This window comes from Typopeltis vanoorti, chromosome 10 (genome assembly GCF_054136105.1).
Source record: "Typopeltis vanoorti isolate ZY-2024b chromosome 10, IOZ_Tvanoo_1.0, whole genome shotgun sequence".
Classification (NCBI taxonomy): domain Eukaryota; kingdom Metazoa; phylum Arthropoda; class Arachnida; order Uropygi; family Thelyphonidae; genus Typopeltis; species Typopeltis vanoorti.
This window is the reverse complement of record NC_143558.1, coordinates 47,585,735-47,603,369: the sequence shown is the minus strand read 5'-3', so window position 1 is coordinate 47,603,369 and position 17,635 is coordinate 47,585,735. Positions and strand designations below refer to the sequence as shown.

General features: G+C 34.5%; 1 protein-coding gene across 1 annotated transcript in view; it reads left to right on the top strand.

Moving 5' to 3' along the window:
• kst (spectrin beta chain, non-erythrocytic 5 kst) overlaps nt 1-17,635 on the top strand; it is a 687,893-nt gene that overhangs the window by 524,595 nt on the left and 145,663 nt on the right. The window contains exons 64-66 of the mRNA XM_090398802.1: nt 2,919-3,049; nt 9,408-9,594; nt 12,422-12,622. Of these exons, the coding sequence (XP_090254928.1) occupies nt 2,919-3,049; nt 9,408-9,594; nt 12,422-12,622 (519 nt within the window). The remainder of the gene's footprint in view (nt 1-2,918; nt 3,050-9,407; nt 9,595-12,421; nt 12,623-17,635) is intronic.

The window sequence follows — 17,635 nt, the reverse complement described above, 5'->3', positions numbered from 1 at the left end:
AATTTAGAACATGATTTATATAAAATAAGACCCAATGTATATAGAGTACTCGGGGGCTATAGGGTCTTCCCATTTCTGGCCTAAATTTATCTCCCCTCTAAAATCTGCTCTTTCCATTTCAATATACCTTATTTCTCCTATGGATTTAAATTTGGAAGAAGGCAAGTTCAGAAGCCTTAAAGTAGCAGCCCTACCACTGGACTATCCATCACCAGGTTAGTAAGCTGACATGGAGAACACTATATTACTTTTAAGCCACCAGAGAAAGGTATTCGAAATGAATCTATGGAAAATGACCCTGGAACGAAAAAGGTAAAACGAAAATGGAAACGACAAAATATAATACATATGGCAAACTGGAACATAAGAGGAATAGCATATAAAGAAATAGAATTAGATCAAATATTAAATGAAAGAATTTTTCAAATAGTAGTAATCACTGGAACAAAAAAGAAATTAAAAGGAACCATGAGAACTGAAAATTTTAATGTAATATATAGTGGAGTCGACAAAGACCAAAGAACACAAGCAGGTGTTGTGATATGGATTCATAATTCCCTTTCAAAATATTATGAATTATGGAATGAATGAATAATAGAAGCTAGAATAAAAATAGATAGAGGTTATTTAACAATAATTGGTTTATATGCCCCAGAAGAAAGAAGAAAAGATGATGATATTGAATTTTATAATCAGTCAAAATATATATAATAAAATAAATAAAAATAATTATGTAATATTAGCAAGAAACTTAAACGCAAGAATTGGAAACACGAAAATTAATGATAATATAGGAATATATGGAGAACATTCCCTAAACAGGAATGGTAAAAAATTGATTGACTTTGTAGTTTATAATAATCTTATAATAATTAATTCTTTCTATAAACATAAAGACATACATAAATATACTTGGGCAGCAAGAGGATGGAAATCAATATTAGATTATTTTATCTTAAATGAAAAGACATCAAAGTTTTCTTTAGATGTTAGAGTTCACAGAGGATATGAATAAGTGGTGATCACTTCCTCGTTAAAATAAAATTAAGACTACCACCTAAATGGCTCCAAATAACAAGAACAGAAAGAAAATTAAAAATTTTTTTTTTTTATAAAACTAGATTATTAAATTATACAAATATACAATGGCTATATGAACAAAGAATTAACCAATATTTAGAAAAAGTAAAACAAAATGAAGAAATAGATATAGAATGGCTTAATATTAAAACGACACTACATACAGAAAAAAAGATCAGAAAATTCAATAAAAAGAAAAAAAAACTGAAGATATGGGATGATTCAATCAAAGAAATAATCAAAATGAAAAAAGAAGCATATCATAAATGGTTAAGCAGTAAAAGATTAGAAGATGAAATAGAATATAAAAGAATAAGAGCCCTAGTAAAAAGAAGGCAGAAAAAGACAGAGAATTGTGGAACAACTTTGTTTCTAATTTAGAACATGATTTATATAAAATAAGACCCAGCAGCTATTTGTGTTCTGCATAATTTCAATATTGGTGGCCAAAACCTTGGCTACCTATTAAATCCAGTACCTTCTAGTCTTCTTCTATATTGAAAATGTGCCTTCTAGTGGGTAAGTTCTTTGTTGACTGAAAAGGATAAGGATCCATTAGATAGCTGTGTGACTAGAGTGTCAAGGAAGGGTAAACAATTATTGATTTCATTTTTAATTGTGAAATGGATCCTCTGATGTTGAGATGTGCTAAAACATTTTTAACATGTCCCTGCCATGTGGCCAAATGGAAATGGAGAACATGCCACCCCATAGTAGTATTGTAGGTTTGAGATGTGTAGAGATAAGTAACAAGGCAAAATATCGGCTTAGTACTCTAATTAGCTAAATAAATTTAGTTAATCATTATCTTGGGATGTGTGCTTTTTTGATTAAACATGAACATGAGTGATAATTAACATCTAAGCATTCATATCAGAGAATTGACTGTATTTATATCCACCTTAGTTTGTAGAAATTCCTTGTCCATCAGAATTATCTTTGAATGTGATTGATACTGTAATTATTTTTTCCTTCTTCTTCCTAGACTCCATTGTTGATATCCAAGGTGCATGTTGTTAAAATGTATTTGAAAAGGATACTATATATTCTTTATATTCTACATATTTTTTTATTGTGCTGTATTCCATTGCCTCCCACTCTCTCTCTCTCTCTTCTGTGGTTAGTTTGATTTTACTTATGTAAAACACTCTGCACAAATATAACATGCTCTTGCATGATGTGCAAGATTTCTGTAACTACTATGTGTTTTAGTGAGCAGGTGTTTCTGCTTAACGAAAGAGACTGCATAGTTTTAATTTTAAAACTTCAGAGAAGGTGTCCAAAATTTACTGTGAAATTGTATTATTAAATTGCTGGTTTATGTGGCATTTTGTGTGTGTTTGTGCTGGTGTGGCACTTAACATGCATTCTAGATCTCTTGTAGAGTAGCCATTTCTGAGAAATGCTACTCAGTTACTTTGTAACTTAGTTATATTCTACATCTGTTGAAAACAGTGTATTATGTAAGACATCATGGAATCAAAATCAGATATTATTTTTTTTACAGTGTATTACTTTATATATCTGTGCACATGCATGCACATATGCACGTGTCACAATTTTCATTTAGTTTATAAAATTTACAGTTTTGATTGGATTCTAAATTTTGGTTAAGTTTTTTTCCCACTTTCTAATTTCAGTGGTGTTTTGCCATGGAAATATTTTGAATTTCCATTTAATTAATATCTACCTTCACTTCTTAATGTCTAGTGTAAACATTTTTGCATAGTATGTAGTATATTTTATATACGATATAAATGTCATACTGTATAAAATTTTATTTGTATAATTATGGCAGAAAAAAAAAATATATATATATATCTATATCTGTATTACAGCTTCTAGAAACAGATATTAATAATCATGCAGAAAATATAGAGCAAGTAAAGGATTTAGCCAGTAGTTTTCAACATAGTAATCATTTTATGAAGGAGGAGATTGATGAAAGAGCAAAAGGAGTGGTGAGTAGGTGAGTTATTACATGATTAGATGCTAATTATTATTAACTAGCAGAAGGTTAGTTTTTAATCATGGGAATTGAAACAAAAATTCCCTGTGGGGGGGAAAAAGACTTTGATAAATAAATTATATTTTTTCTGTTCATTAGTTTTAACATGCCCTAGTTAAGATAACAGATTTTGCTACATCATTCTATTCATTTTTGAAATAAAAAATAAAATGAATTTGAGGCTATCTGGTGTGATGTGGAGGCTAACAGAATGAAATATATGGTACAGTGTTGTTATAGATCTGTGGTTCATTTGCTGGGGATGAAGAAATAAATACATTGCCAAATTACCTTGGTGGGTGATAAATGAATAACTATTATAGGTGACTTAAATTATCCAAATATTGATTGGGTAGCAGAAAAAACTCATAAGAAGGAAGGAGAATTTATCGAGCTGTTGTGAGACAACTTTCTCGAGCAGCATATGATAGAAACAACTCGAGGACAAAAATTACACGCAAACCTGATGGATCCCTGGCTTTTGTTTACAGAAAATCCTATGCATTCACCAGCAAATCCCCCCCCCAACAATTATGGGATTATAAAAACCCTATATAACAGGGCAAAATTAATCAGTTTAGATAACAATACCCTTGCTACTAAACTTAATACTATATTCTTAACACCTTTGTATATTCTACAAAGGTGTTAAATGTTCTACAATTTAACACCTTTGTAGTTATGGAATATATTCTACAATGGCTACAACCCCCATAAAATCCAAAAAATATTAAGACTAATTAACCTCAACCCCCCCCCCCCATCCCCTCCATAACAGGGGCTACTCTAAATCTATCACCATTCCTTATATTTGGGGTACTTCTGAAAAGTTAACAAAAATCCTAAAAAAATATGACTTGACAACTTGTTACAAACCATATAAAAAATTGGCATCTCTTATCCGCTCCCCCAAGGACCAGCCACTTCCCCTAGACCTACCTGGAATATACTCTTGGAGTATATGTCTCCAAGAGTATACAAGAGAAACTAGCAGTATATGTCTTGGCTGTAGCAAGACAGTTTGCAACTACAAGGGACCTACAAACTGTCTTGCTATGGCCAAACAGACAGGACAGCTAATATTAGAATATTTGAACTTAAGGATTATATCCATTTCCACCAATACAGCCACTCAGGACTTGCTGACCATGCTTTGGACACCCACCATAAAATATGCTGGAATTAAGCCACCTTACTACACCGCAGCAAGTTTAAATATGAGTGATTATTCCTAGAATCAGCCTCACTCTTCTAAAAAAAAAAAAAAAAAAAAAAACCTCCCCAAACCTCAATAAATTTGGATGCATGAGACTGCCCCAAATATGGGAAGCTTGCATTCTTAGAACATCAGCCCAACAGCCAAGACTACTGTTACCGAATTTAGCCCACTAGGTGGCACCTTTTAGGACTCTAGGATCAACTTCAGTTGTTGTCTTCAGCCATATTTGTTCAGTGTTAGTGCCGGCGTGCACATATCATTATTTTTTATGCTACCTGAAGATGGTAATGTAACATTACCGAAATATAGGAAGTATTAATTAAAATTTTTTAATTAATATAATAGTATACGTTGTCTTTCCCTAAAAATTAACAGTTTTGTCAAGGACGAAGAGTGTTGGATTTAGTATTGGGAAGGGTCTCAGTTAACGATGTAGCATATAACCTGTACTGTGACTATAAATTATGACAAACTCAGGAAAATACTATCTTTGGTTCTATGTTATCAGTAACTGAATGGGGAAGGATACCAGCAGTGCATGGGAAGCCTTGAAAAGATGCTTGAATGACATATCTGAATGTGTCTCTCGAGTTTGAAGAAGAAGAAATAAGATTGAAATGAAATGGATATTTCATTAACAAACTTATTAAGCAAGAGATCCATAAGAAGACGATGTGGAAGGAATATCATGAGAGATGAAGTATGAAATATATAAAGTGCAAGCCAGAAAAGTTACGACTAGTGTACAGAAAGCTAAGCTGGAGTATGAAAAGAAATTGGCTGTGCTCGCAAAATAATTTAATTGTTATACTGCAAATAAAAGAAAGAATGAATGTGGAAGAATAACTTTGCAGAGTATCCTTGTGTTAGAAGTGATCATTTGAATAATGAGTGCTGACTTTGTCAAGATCTGTCAACCTGATGTATGTAACATAGTGTGCAGTCCTTTCACTACATGAAATGAAAAGATAGCGGTGCATGACAATGAGGCTATAAAGATCTTGCATGGATAAGAATTCAGCAACAGGGACAAATGGGATATCAGCACATTGCTAAAGGAATGTTCAACTGGTGGCCAGGTCCTTGACATCTTTGTATAATTTGAATCTTAACTCAGAAAAGATCCCACAGAAATGAAAAGAATGTATGATAATCTAGAGAATATGGGATTGAAATGTAAACTATTGGCTTGGTTAAGTGGGTGGCTGAGGACAGGTATCAGAAAGTGGTATATGGAGGGAGTGAATCTGCCAGATTTAAGGTGACCAGGGTTATATCCCAAGCATCAGTCCTTGAACCATTAATGTTTATTCTGTATATCAATGATATTGGAAAGGGCCTGACAGGAGATCTTCACCTGTTTGCTGATGATGCAAAGATAGGCAGGGAAATCAGAGTTGCTACTGATATATATCGTTTACAGGATTATTTGTTATAGGCTGGAAGTGTGGAAAAACGATAATGACTGTCAGATAATAAAGTGTCAAGTTCTGCACTTTGATGTGATGGGATATCCAACACCATGTTATATTTGTGGGATTATGCATCGAGTAACTGACATGACTGAATTGCAGACAACCTTCTAATCAATAAACAAGATTTCTTCCATTTCTGCCTTCCCCAAATGACAAATTTCCTTGCTTGGCTCACCTGGGAATGTACCAGATTCCTTGTTCCTACAATCTCTCCTATTTCGGCTAGACTAGTCCTACTAGTCTATGTAGACGTCCAATGTTCAGAACATATGAAAAACATCCACTTCCTCCAAGCTGAAAAATCTAATCTTTTGGAACATGGAGTATCTATGTTTCTACTAGCCAGAGGATTCAATGGGACAATGCAAAAATTCTTCACACAACTCCTTTCAAATTTGAGACAGACTTAAACAACAGCCCAATCTAATCAGAATGACAGTTTACAATTTTCTAAATTAGTGACTTTGAACTCTCATCAATAATCATACATTCAAATTGTAACATATATTTGATATACTTATACAGAGTCTTTTATATATATATATATATATAAGATTACACACATGCACCTATTTTTTTAAAAAAAACTGTGGGTTAATATATGTATATTAATACACATACAGGGTGTTCGGGATAAATTTGACAGTTTCGTAAGGAAAAAGAAAATCTTCTTTGTATCTATTAAATTTAATGAATTGACAAAAAAAATTACAGGCAGAGTTAATTACAATACTATCAACAAGATTTACTCAAAATAACCACCATTAGCATCGATCACAGCTTCAATTCTGCTTCGGAACCTCGAACAAGCTGATGCTACAGTCTCCCTGGGAAGGGCCGCAAAAACTGTTTTAATTTTATCCATTAACTGGGCTTTTGTATTACTGGAAGTGCGATTGGTGTCTTTTTCAACTGCGCCCCATACTAAATAATCCATGGGGTTAAGGTCTGGGGAGTTTGGAGGCCAAACATTTGGACTGGTGAAGTCGTAGAAATTTTCAGACAACCATTTTTGACTTTTCCCAGAGGTGTGGCAAGGGGCCGAATCCTGCTGCCATACATACGGCCTGCCATTGGCTACCCTTGTTATCCAGGGCTTGACTACAGTTAGCAACTCCACGAACAAAGCCGGAATTCCAATGCCAGGGTTCTTCAACACCTGTTCCTGCAGATTTGCGAGGAATTCTGCTGTACGAACGCAATCAGATCGTCTGCTAGGGATCTTTCTTCTTGCTACATCCTCGTAGTCACCATTGCAAGTCTCTAGTTCATGCCTGATTGTTTTTACTGTATTCAGGGAGCATTGGGCAGCAGTCGTAATATCCTTATTTTGATGGCGGGCACGAATCATCATGATACAAGTTATTCTCTTCCATGATTCAGGTGGGTTCCAGCTATCCATCCTTTCTGACATCTTGTATATGAATGAAGAAGGGTCCAAACTTTTAAATGAAGAGAAGTGTGTGTTAATACATGTAACTTACGGAAAAATATAATTAATTATAAATATGTCAAATTTATCCCGAACACCCTGTATATGTGATTAAATATATATTTTTTTATATATTTAATTATATATATGTATTCCCAGGTTGATTCATTAGGCATGTCATACATACACTTTCTCTTTGTACATGAATAATCGTTTTTTATTATGTCTATATATGAAATTCTATATGCAAATACCTTAATTTTAATTGTTAATTTTAATTTAACGATTTTCTTGCTAAACCTGCCTTGTGTCATGCACTTTTACATCTTGTAACAAGCTTTTGCTCCTGTGCCTTTTGGTTATGTCTGTTTACAACTGTGATAATAACTATGTTCTCAGCTCCCATGGGTTCTTGATTGCATCATATGACTGGCTGGAAAACTGCAGAACAAAAGCACTCTGGAACCTTTGTTCATTTCTTTCTTTCTTCATGTAGCTTTAGTTCCCATCGTGTTTTCACTCCGATGATGATGTGGTGCAATACTTATCATGAAATATTAGTGGTTTACATTAAATTCTTTATTTTGCTTATGTAATTTACATGTATAGTCATTTAAAGTATTTATTGTTTTAATCAAACAGTAAGCACTGTTGTTAAATTCTGAATGAAGAGAATTATGATATAATAGTGTTTCATTCAGGATTTAACATGATCTGCCATTCCCTGAGCCAAATTTGCTCATCAGATAAATATCAAATTATTACTTATTGCTGTATATTCCATAATTATAAAATAATTATATATTCTAATAGTTGTTAGTTATTTATCTTGTGCTAATTCTTTGTAGAGTGTATATATCCTATGTAAGTGCATGGAAACTCGGAACTTAATCCGTTTGTGTAAACCATTGCCAAGGACTTAGCCAGTATAACAGAAATTAAGTGCTGTGAGAAATTATGAAGTTATCCGCCAGTGTACATTTTGGCACTAGTTACTATGCTGTGTTAACAGAGAAACCACGAGGCGAATTTTGGCACGAAAATGGGAGAGAAGAGACATGCGCTGTTGATAAAGAGAGGAGAACGAAGCAGAAACTAGTGGATCCGAGTGGAAGAGACAAGGGAGCTCTCTGTCGTTTGACTTACCTTTTCTCGGGCTCTTGTTCATATCCAGAATTCTATTTCCTCGTCCAGTAATAGTAAAGGACAAGAGGCATGACAAGAATTGCCAAGGAAACCCGAAGGATAGCCAATTTATAGCAAGGAGGCATGTGTTCCCCGAGCCAACCAAACCGCTACTAAAAACCAAGGTTCTTTCGTACTAATGTGAGCTGAGAGAGAGAAAACTATTAAGATGCAAAGAATAGTTAACCTTGTCTAAAAAAATTATTTGTGCTTAGAAGCTTTTAACAATAAGGGTAGAAATCTATATATTAAAAATCTAATCGTGCTCAGTGTACTCTACAGTGAAGTTATTATTGTCTCAATAAGAACTTGTTTATTTCATGATCATATTATTTATGTTTAGAACTTCTTGGATTAATGTAATTTCATGTGTTAATGTATTAAATGTTTCCATTTGTTTTGACTCTTGTGCTTGCCTGATTTCATTTCATTGCACCGCTCATTTAATAGTTCAAATCTAAGCAGGAACCCTATTTAATGAGAAAGTAATATAAGACTAGAGAACTACGATTGCTATATAATTTAAGGATAAATGTCTAAGGAGAGTTTTGATCCGAATTAGATTATATAATATTGTGCTTGCTGATGATTGATTCCACAGTATTGTTCATACAAATGTGAACGCAGAGTGGTGCAGTTAAAAATAAATTTTCTTTGTGTTCAAAAGTGGAGTCAGTCAACAGCCAGAATACACAACGGAGAAGAAAGACGTCACAACACTGTTTAGTAAATAGAGGATTAAATTTTGAAATTGATAATTTTGTAAACTTGTAAAATTGAAAGAAATTAATTAGCTGTGAAATTAATTTTTGGTTAATGTATACTATATATTTTTGAAATTTCCTCTGAATTAGAAGTGATATAAATGCATAACAGGCTTACTCTTTTCCAAATAGTCTATCATGATAATTCCTTTGGAATCCTAAAAAAGCTTGGATTTATATATTTCAGCTATGTATGACAGATTTATTCAGTAAACTTTTCTTCTTATTTCTTTCTTTCTGATAGATATCAATCTCTCCATGAACCTGTGCAGATTCGAAGGGAAAATCTAGAAGATGCTCTTCTTTTGCAGCAATTCTACAGAGATGTAGATGATGAAATGTCTTGGATAAGTGAAAAAGAACCTTTAGTTGCTTCTGAAGACTTGGGCAATAATTTAATTTCAGTTCAGAATCTCCAGAAAAAACATCAGGTCAGTTATTTTAATTTTCCCTTTAGTAATTGCATTATCCTTTAACTGTATTTGGACAGTATGAGAAATGGAGATAGTTATCTATATAAAATAAATCATCTACTTCTTTTTGTTTTTTTAATCGAAAGGCACCAAAGTCTTTTAACCCTCACTTTTGAAAATCAGTAGGCTGCTGGTCTCTTCTCTTAGCTGTCACTAGTGGCTGAGCCCATGACTATCAATGATTTTAGAGGGACATCAAAGTAAGAGTACAGGAGACAGCAACCGCTGTCAATAGAATGACTTCTACTTCTGTGATTTACTTGGGAGCTGGCTGAAAAAAAAAATGGAAGGAGAACATTTACTATGATTCTTAATACATAAAGTAGAGAAAAAAATAAGAAGAAAAAAGAAGTTTTTTGTGGGTAATGCTGAAGCTTTGGTAGCTCCATGATGCCCTCATATTCTTATCTGGGGCATGCAAATTCTGTATAAGAGAGATTTTTTCATTTGAAGATTAGTAAGTTGAAATGCTCATATATAGGTGGCAGGATTCATCTCACATAGTAATAAAATGGTCAGAATATATGAGGGTTGTTTGAAAAGTTTGGTACAAAAAATAAGTTAAATGCATTTTTTTGGAAAAAAATTACCTTTATTTCTCAACATAGTCTCCATCGAGGTCTACACATTTGGTCCAGCGAGTTTCCAATTTTTTCATCCCATCTAAAAAGTTGGATTTATCAAATTATGCAAAATAGTCATTGACAGCCTTGATTATATCCTTGTTTGAAGAAAATTTGTCAAATAAGGTGATCTATGTATAAGATTTTGCTATAACACCTGTTATGAATAGACCTAAGTCTTTCTCACAATCCATCATATTGAATTTTTAAATTGTCTAAGCTGTTTCAGAGGGTCATCATCATCATCACTTTCTGATATATATATATCATCGTGGTGTGATATTCTAATTGTAATATACATTTATGTTTATATTATTGCTAGTTTCCTATCAGCAGTTTTCTTCTAAATTAGTCTGGTATGAGGTCTCCAATATTGTCATATGTTACATTTCATTCGTCTAAGGTATTACTAGCAGCATCAATCCAGATGATTTTGAACTTCATTTGGGTCTGTTTCTTGCCATCTTGGCATCAAGTTGCTAATTTACTAACCTTTTCTCCCAAATCCTGTTTAAGTTATCATACACCTTAGATAAATTCTTTTCATGCATTCTTGAATACTACTGATGTCGAGCTCATTTATAATATCTTCATTTTTAATATGATTCTGCCATTGATGCACCTGTGCACTTCCTAAGTTTTCCCAGCACTCTCATATTTAAAAATTGTTCCTAAATTATGTTATGCTTGTTTTATAGATTCATTGTTGAAAATGTTTTCTGTATCCACACTTATTTTCATGGCTTTCATCTTTTTATTATTGATTTTCATACCAAATTTGGTAGTGCAGTTATTCAGTGTATGAAAGAGTCATGAAGACTTGTAGTGGATTCATTTCAGTGAACAATATCATCTGTATAAAGAAATTAAATTAATTTAATATTTTTGATTTGGATCAAGTCTAATGTTGCTTTCCTTCACAATGGAATCCATATTAGATGATAAATAACAGCCAAGGTAGTGTTTTCCCTTTCTTTATGCCTGATTTTAGAGACAAACAATCTTCCTACATGTCCTTCAGTTCTAATTGCTGACTATTTATATCATATAACTGCATAGCTTTGAACAGCTTTCCTCTTGGCACATACACCTTTTCCAGATCTACAAAATTTAAACCAAATCTACAGTTTGTTTTTAGCTTTTTTCTCAAATATGCTTGCATAGATTTTACCTGGAACACTCACTAGGGACGTTTCTGTCTACAATTAATTTTACTATAGCAAACGTTGTATTACTCTAACTACTGAAAAGTCCCGACCAAAGCTCTACAGGCACAGTGCTATGCTAAAAGAAATTAACAACAGCCCAACTATCCACTATGACAAACTATTCCAATGGTTTCTACAGGTTTGCTGTAGTGAGTTACATTGTTTTATTTCTCTTTTTGATATATGAGTGCTGTTAGAGCTCTTCCAACCATCTGGAATTTGACCTTTTATGTAATTTATAATAAAATTAGAATGTACACCTGCATGTACACACATGACTTGAATGCAAAAGTTACTTTTAATTTAGATTTCTGAAAAAATGAATTTTAAAATAACTTAGCTAAAGATACAACATAATCTTCAGATTTTTTAGATGAGAAACATCATGTTTTAAGTTTTACAGTTTTAAGATTGGAATATTTCAATCTTGATTGAAAGATTGAAATTAAATTCTGAGTAGACTGTCTTACTTCCTCTTCAAGAAATTATTTCCTGAAATCTTAAAAACTGTAAAAGTTTTCTAAATTCAGTCATATATGTCATTAGAATTTATCACACATCATTAAAGAGCTTTATTTAATCCATGTCTAGATGATTTTAAATTTATTGGACAGTATTTTCCAATAAATTTAATATGAAGGTATTAAATACAAAATTTAATTTTGGATTTGTATACAAAATACAAAGGTAGTGTATACAATTAATACACTACCTTTTGTATTAAATACTTAATACAGAGGTAGTGTATTAAGCCTCTTGCTTTTAATTACATTGTAGAATATAAACAAGAATTCACTTATTACATTTCTTAATTCTTAAACAATTCAGAAATGCAAATCAGTTTGAATATTTAGTAATTGGTGCTTTATTTGTTGATGAAAAATATTTGAAAAAAAAATAGTTTCAGATAACATGATGCTTTGCACATATTCTTGAAATATTATTTTCCTGTAGGCTTTAGAAGCAGAAATTCATTCTCATGAGCCTTTAATTGCCACCGTGAGCAGTAAAGGACGGCAGATGATCCGAAGTGGCCATTTTGCTTCATCTGATGTAGAAACCAAGCTTCAGGAATTGCAGATGCGCTTGCAGCAACTGAAAGATTTGACCAGTGTTCGTAGATTAAGGTTGCTAGATGCAGTGGAGTCACAAATGGTATAACTCTTTTACATCTCCTTTTTTTGTAAAATACTCCTTAAAATTCTAAACTAACACATTTATAGTAAAAAGTAGTATTGAGAGGGAATGCATTCCCTCTCAATACACTAGGAATTCATACTGAATTCTCAGTGGATGTATGACAAAATCAACAAATACAGTTCCTCAGTTGTAGCAGAAATATAGAGGGAAAAAGATTTCATATGAAATTGTAAAAAACATTTCTGCACAGTGAACACATATAAACTTCGACAGACTAGAAAAACCATATTTATATGTATTAGAATGTTGAAGTTCATGTAACATCTGCTTCGTGTAATTATTTTTTGTAGTATTTTTGTTAATACATGCCTTGTACCTTTGACAATGTAAATCAAACAACTTATGAACCTTATATGGTTATATTGTTTATTTTAATAAAATCTGTTTCTGTTTAGAAGCATGTGGTCTTCATACCTGAAATTAAATGAAGATTTGCTAAACCATAGAAATATTCATCATCAACAATTATTAATGTTTGATGAGAATGAAACTTTTTTTTCCAGATTTCTGTTAAGGAGAGGCAGCTCTTTCAATTCAGATTAGGACGTTGAAGCAGAGCTTTCATGGTTTCCTTAAATAAACATTTGAAATTGAAGCTGCATTGTGTTTTAGACCAGAAGATTCTGTGATTGGTGTTAATTCCATTCTGCACTACTCTAGGTTTCTCATATTTCTTATTAATGATGTAAGACTAGCATTCTTGTAATCTTCTTTTCTGTATCACATCTGGTTGATCTGTAATGGGAAAGGTGGCAGGAAATTTGATAAATGCCAGGAAGAGGAGGTTGTTTATCTTTAGAAGGAAACCACAAGGTGAGTTTATTGAATGGAATAAATGTAGGCACTAGGTTATATTTCTTAAGGATTTTTGAAATTGGTTTGGAAATGCCAGAAATATATACAGAATTGGTGCTCTCCAGACTGTTTCACGGTTGTTAGTTTGTAAGAATCAAAAATACATTGTAAGGTCCATTTTGAGAAATACTCAGTTACATAACATATTGGATAATGAGAAGTTCTTGCTTGAGATCTTGTGGATTAGAGCACACATTGTAAGCATGATGCAATAGAGTTTTTATGATTCCAATTTTTTTTGGGAAGGATGATGAGCAGATTACTGCAGTATGTAGTGACCAGTGAAGGTAGGTTTACGATAGACAGTCCTCAGTCCAGAATTCATACTTTTACACTTAGCAACATTGAACTGACATTTTTCATCATTTGGAGGTGTGGAGCATTCCCAAGAAGAGAATTCGCATGCTGGAGATTTTTATGTTGCCAAAGTAAGGTCATAAGGAAAGGGTTCGTTTTTTGAGAAATAAATTGGATTGAATTTGCTAGCATTGCAGTTATCAGAATCCCTATGCTAAAAATGATTTGGAAGTCAGAATTTCTGTGTAAAAGTATTTATTCTTGGGAAGTTTTGTTCATTGTGTGTGTGTACTGAAAGCTTTATTAGTTAAGGTTTAAAAGAGAAGAGCAATGCAGTATTATCAGCAAAACTGTAGATTTATTTCTGCCAAATGGAGATGTCACAGGGTTCTGATATAGAAGGAAAAGAGTAGATGAAAAACAGAGCCTTGTGATATCTAATCAGCATTATGTGCAACTAGAGAGAAAGCTATCAATCTTGTTGTGTAATTCAGAAAAGGATCCTAAGATGAGTGGTTACTTTATTAGGCCTTTGTGCCATACCTGATTAAAAAAAAACCCTGAAGATATTAAGAACAGCTACTTAATTGAGAGGCTTTAAGGTTTAGAAGTAATCTCATAAATAAATGTCTTCATTATTTAAGAAAAAAAAAATAAATTGAAGCCATGGATGGTAATTTAATGGCAAAGGTTTGTTATTCTTAAGAATAGATCAGAAATGGACTAATATTCAAGTTGCAGGATAAATACTAATGAAATAGAAGAATATAAAAAGGAGACACAAATTAGGAGTCAACTTTGGAGTGCAAACTTTCAAAATAATCAGAAAAATACTGTCAAGACCAGGAGAATTTTTTGATATATCTTGACTAGGCAAGGTTCTTCTGATTGTTGAAATTTTATTTTTCACTTGGTTAGAGTATAATCAATTTAGTTTAATCCTTTATCCAAGTGTGAGCAAACAAAGTTTGCACCTGAAAGTATCTTCAGGACTGGGGTAAGGTGGTACAACACCAGGGAAACTCATTGCAAAGGTGGAGCAAGCAACCAACATTCCTGTCTCAGTATCTCCTATAATGCAAAACACATCTCCTTGCGGATATGTCTAATGTTATGCATTAAGGTAGAGATGACCTGCTAATGCTTCTAGCCTAGATCCCACTGATGAGACAAGTCCCAGATTTAGCGGCCGCGAGAGAAAGCTCCATGTTCCAACTCTGCAGTGAAAGTATCCCAGCCTTGGATTCCAGTTTCCAGACCCCGAGAGAGAGCTCCTATTACAGTCCTGCTGCCTTGGTAAGAACCCTTTGTCTTTTTTTTCTTCTTTGGTTCTTTGTGTTCCCCCTGTACCTAAGTTTAACAGGTTTTTCTTATCTGCAAACAGGGAAAACTTGGCCTTTTCTACAGGTCTGTCTTTTTGTGGACTTGGATCGTACAAGGGTCTACTCTTCCCTTTTTTTTTTTTTTTTGAAGTATGTCTTCGGCTCTACCCGAGAGTAAGAACCCTCGGGTTCGAAATCGACGCAAGTGTACACAAGAGGACGTTTGCAAAAGCGCTAATTGATTGCGTAGGGGCAGATAATATTTCTGGCTTTATCCCCTATGGGGGTGGCAGATATCAAGTAGTTTGTAAAAATACAACAACAAGGGAGAAACTACTCAAAGAGGGTGAGTGTGAAGGGAAACTTTGCCATCCTTTTGTCGTTGGTAGCATCTCTAAAAAGATGAGAATAGAGCGATTCCCTCTGGAATACCTAGGAGGCAACGACATAATTAATCAAGTCTTTTCAAAATGGGGAACCGTACGAGATGTCCAAGTAGGCAAAGACGCTGACTACCCTGAATGGATGTCGGGGGAAGTCACGTTCTCGTTAACGATGAAAACAGAAGTTCCGAATTTTGTAATGATCGGATTGGCCAGGGTAATGGTGAGTTACCCGGGAGTAAAGAGGCAATGTTTTAAATGTGGTGCCCTAACTCATCTCGGGGCCCAGTGCCCGAAGTTAATGTGTAAGAACTGCCTAACAGCAAGTCATACACTAGCACAGTGCCAATCGGCATGCCTAAAATGCGGCACTAACGGCCATAAAATAGACACCTGTCCGGACAGAAATCTGGCCGAAAAATTGGGAGGCACTATTATGCCCAACACGGAAACAACAGCCCAAAATGTTATTGGCACAGAACCAAAGGATTTCCCCACCCTGAAGGCTGCGCATGAGGGAACAACAAAGAATCATGCCGCCACCTCCGAAACACTGCCAAGTACACCAGTGGAGAAGCCTGCAACCAGGAGAGATGAAGGGCAGGAGGAACTGGCCACCGATCAAACCGCCACTACAGACGTAGCAACCGAAAATAACCAGCAGCACCAACAAAACGGAACTATCACTGCAGTCACAATAGAAGAGAACACGGAGGCAGTAGATATGGAAATCAACAATGCAGAAACCGCACAAAAGAGGCCAGCCAGCCCTGAAGAAGTAAATATTAAAAAATCGAAACAAGGAAGTCCAGCACAAGTTGGAAATATAAAGGCAACTTCAGAACCCACCAAGTTCCCTCACGCGAAAGCCAATGCACCAATACTGCATCTCCTAAAGGACTTCCTCGAGCATGTGAAGCTATTAAGAACAGCAATAGAAACATTCGGAGACATTCAACTCATACTCACAGGAAAAAACGGGCCTAAAGTTGTCAGCGCAGAATGGAACGATATGTTTGTCGAGGACATAAATGAAATCACTCCTGAACAGATTAACGATTTTATTGATGCAGGGGACGACGTGGGACTAGCATTGTACAGAGGCCTTTACATGCTAAACTACGTCCGCGGAGATAAATTAGCCGATCACATAATTAGAACCCACAAAAATAGACAGCAGGAGGATTCAAACCTCTCCTAACATGCTGGCAAGTCAGTCCATTCCTAGTAGAGATCTGCCAGACGGGGAATAAAAAAAAAAATTCTGGTTTGTTTTTTTCTTCTTTTTGTCCTCTTTCAGATTAGAATTTTTGTTGTAAAAAAAGGTCTATGTCTATTCCACACAGGAGGGGGTATCCTGAGAACCTGGGCTGCGAAGGCTTACACCGAGGCGGTGCAGCTCCTTGTGGGCTGCATCACCCAGGCCAGGCTCTGCCCCCGCTCTTCTCAGTATTAAACTGGTAATTCAGGTTGAAATTTCAGAATTTACCTAGTTTCTTACAAATTGTTATATGTAATTTTTATTGTTATTTACTAGTTCCTCTTTATCATGTGGTGCTTCTTTCATTTGTTTTTCCCCACTTTCCTCGGGCAGACACCTGAAGAGGTGACTGACCGGGGAAAGCTGAAAAGAACGGATGGAGGGCGATAATGTCGGAGATCTGCTTGGTGCTGACATTTAAGTCAGGCCAAGTAGATCGACTGAGGCCTCTTTTAACTATCTACTACTATCCACTCTATCTTTCTTCTCCTCTCTCACTATCAAGCTGACTCTCAGCACAACTTTTTTTTAAATCTAAAGAGGCCAGTGATGAAAGGCATGAACTCCCCTTCTACCTCAATAAAGGTCGAAACTAGTCTGGGTGGTGGCCCTTCCCTTAATGCATAACATTAGACATATCCGCAAGGAGATGTGTTTTGCATTATAGGAGATACTGAGACAGGAGTTGTTGGTTGCTTGCTCCACCTTTGCAACGAGTTGCCCTGGTGTTGTACCACCTTACCCCAGTCCTGAAGATACTTTCAGGTGCAAACTTTGTTTGCTCACACTTGGATAAAGGATTAAACTAAATTGATTATAAGGTTCTTCTGATTGTTTCATACAAAATATT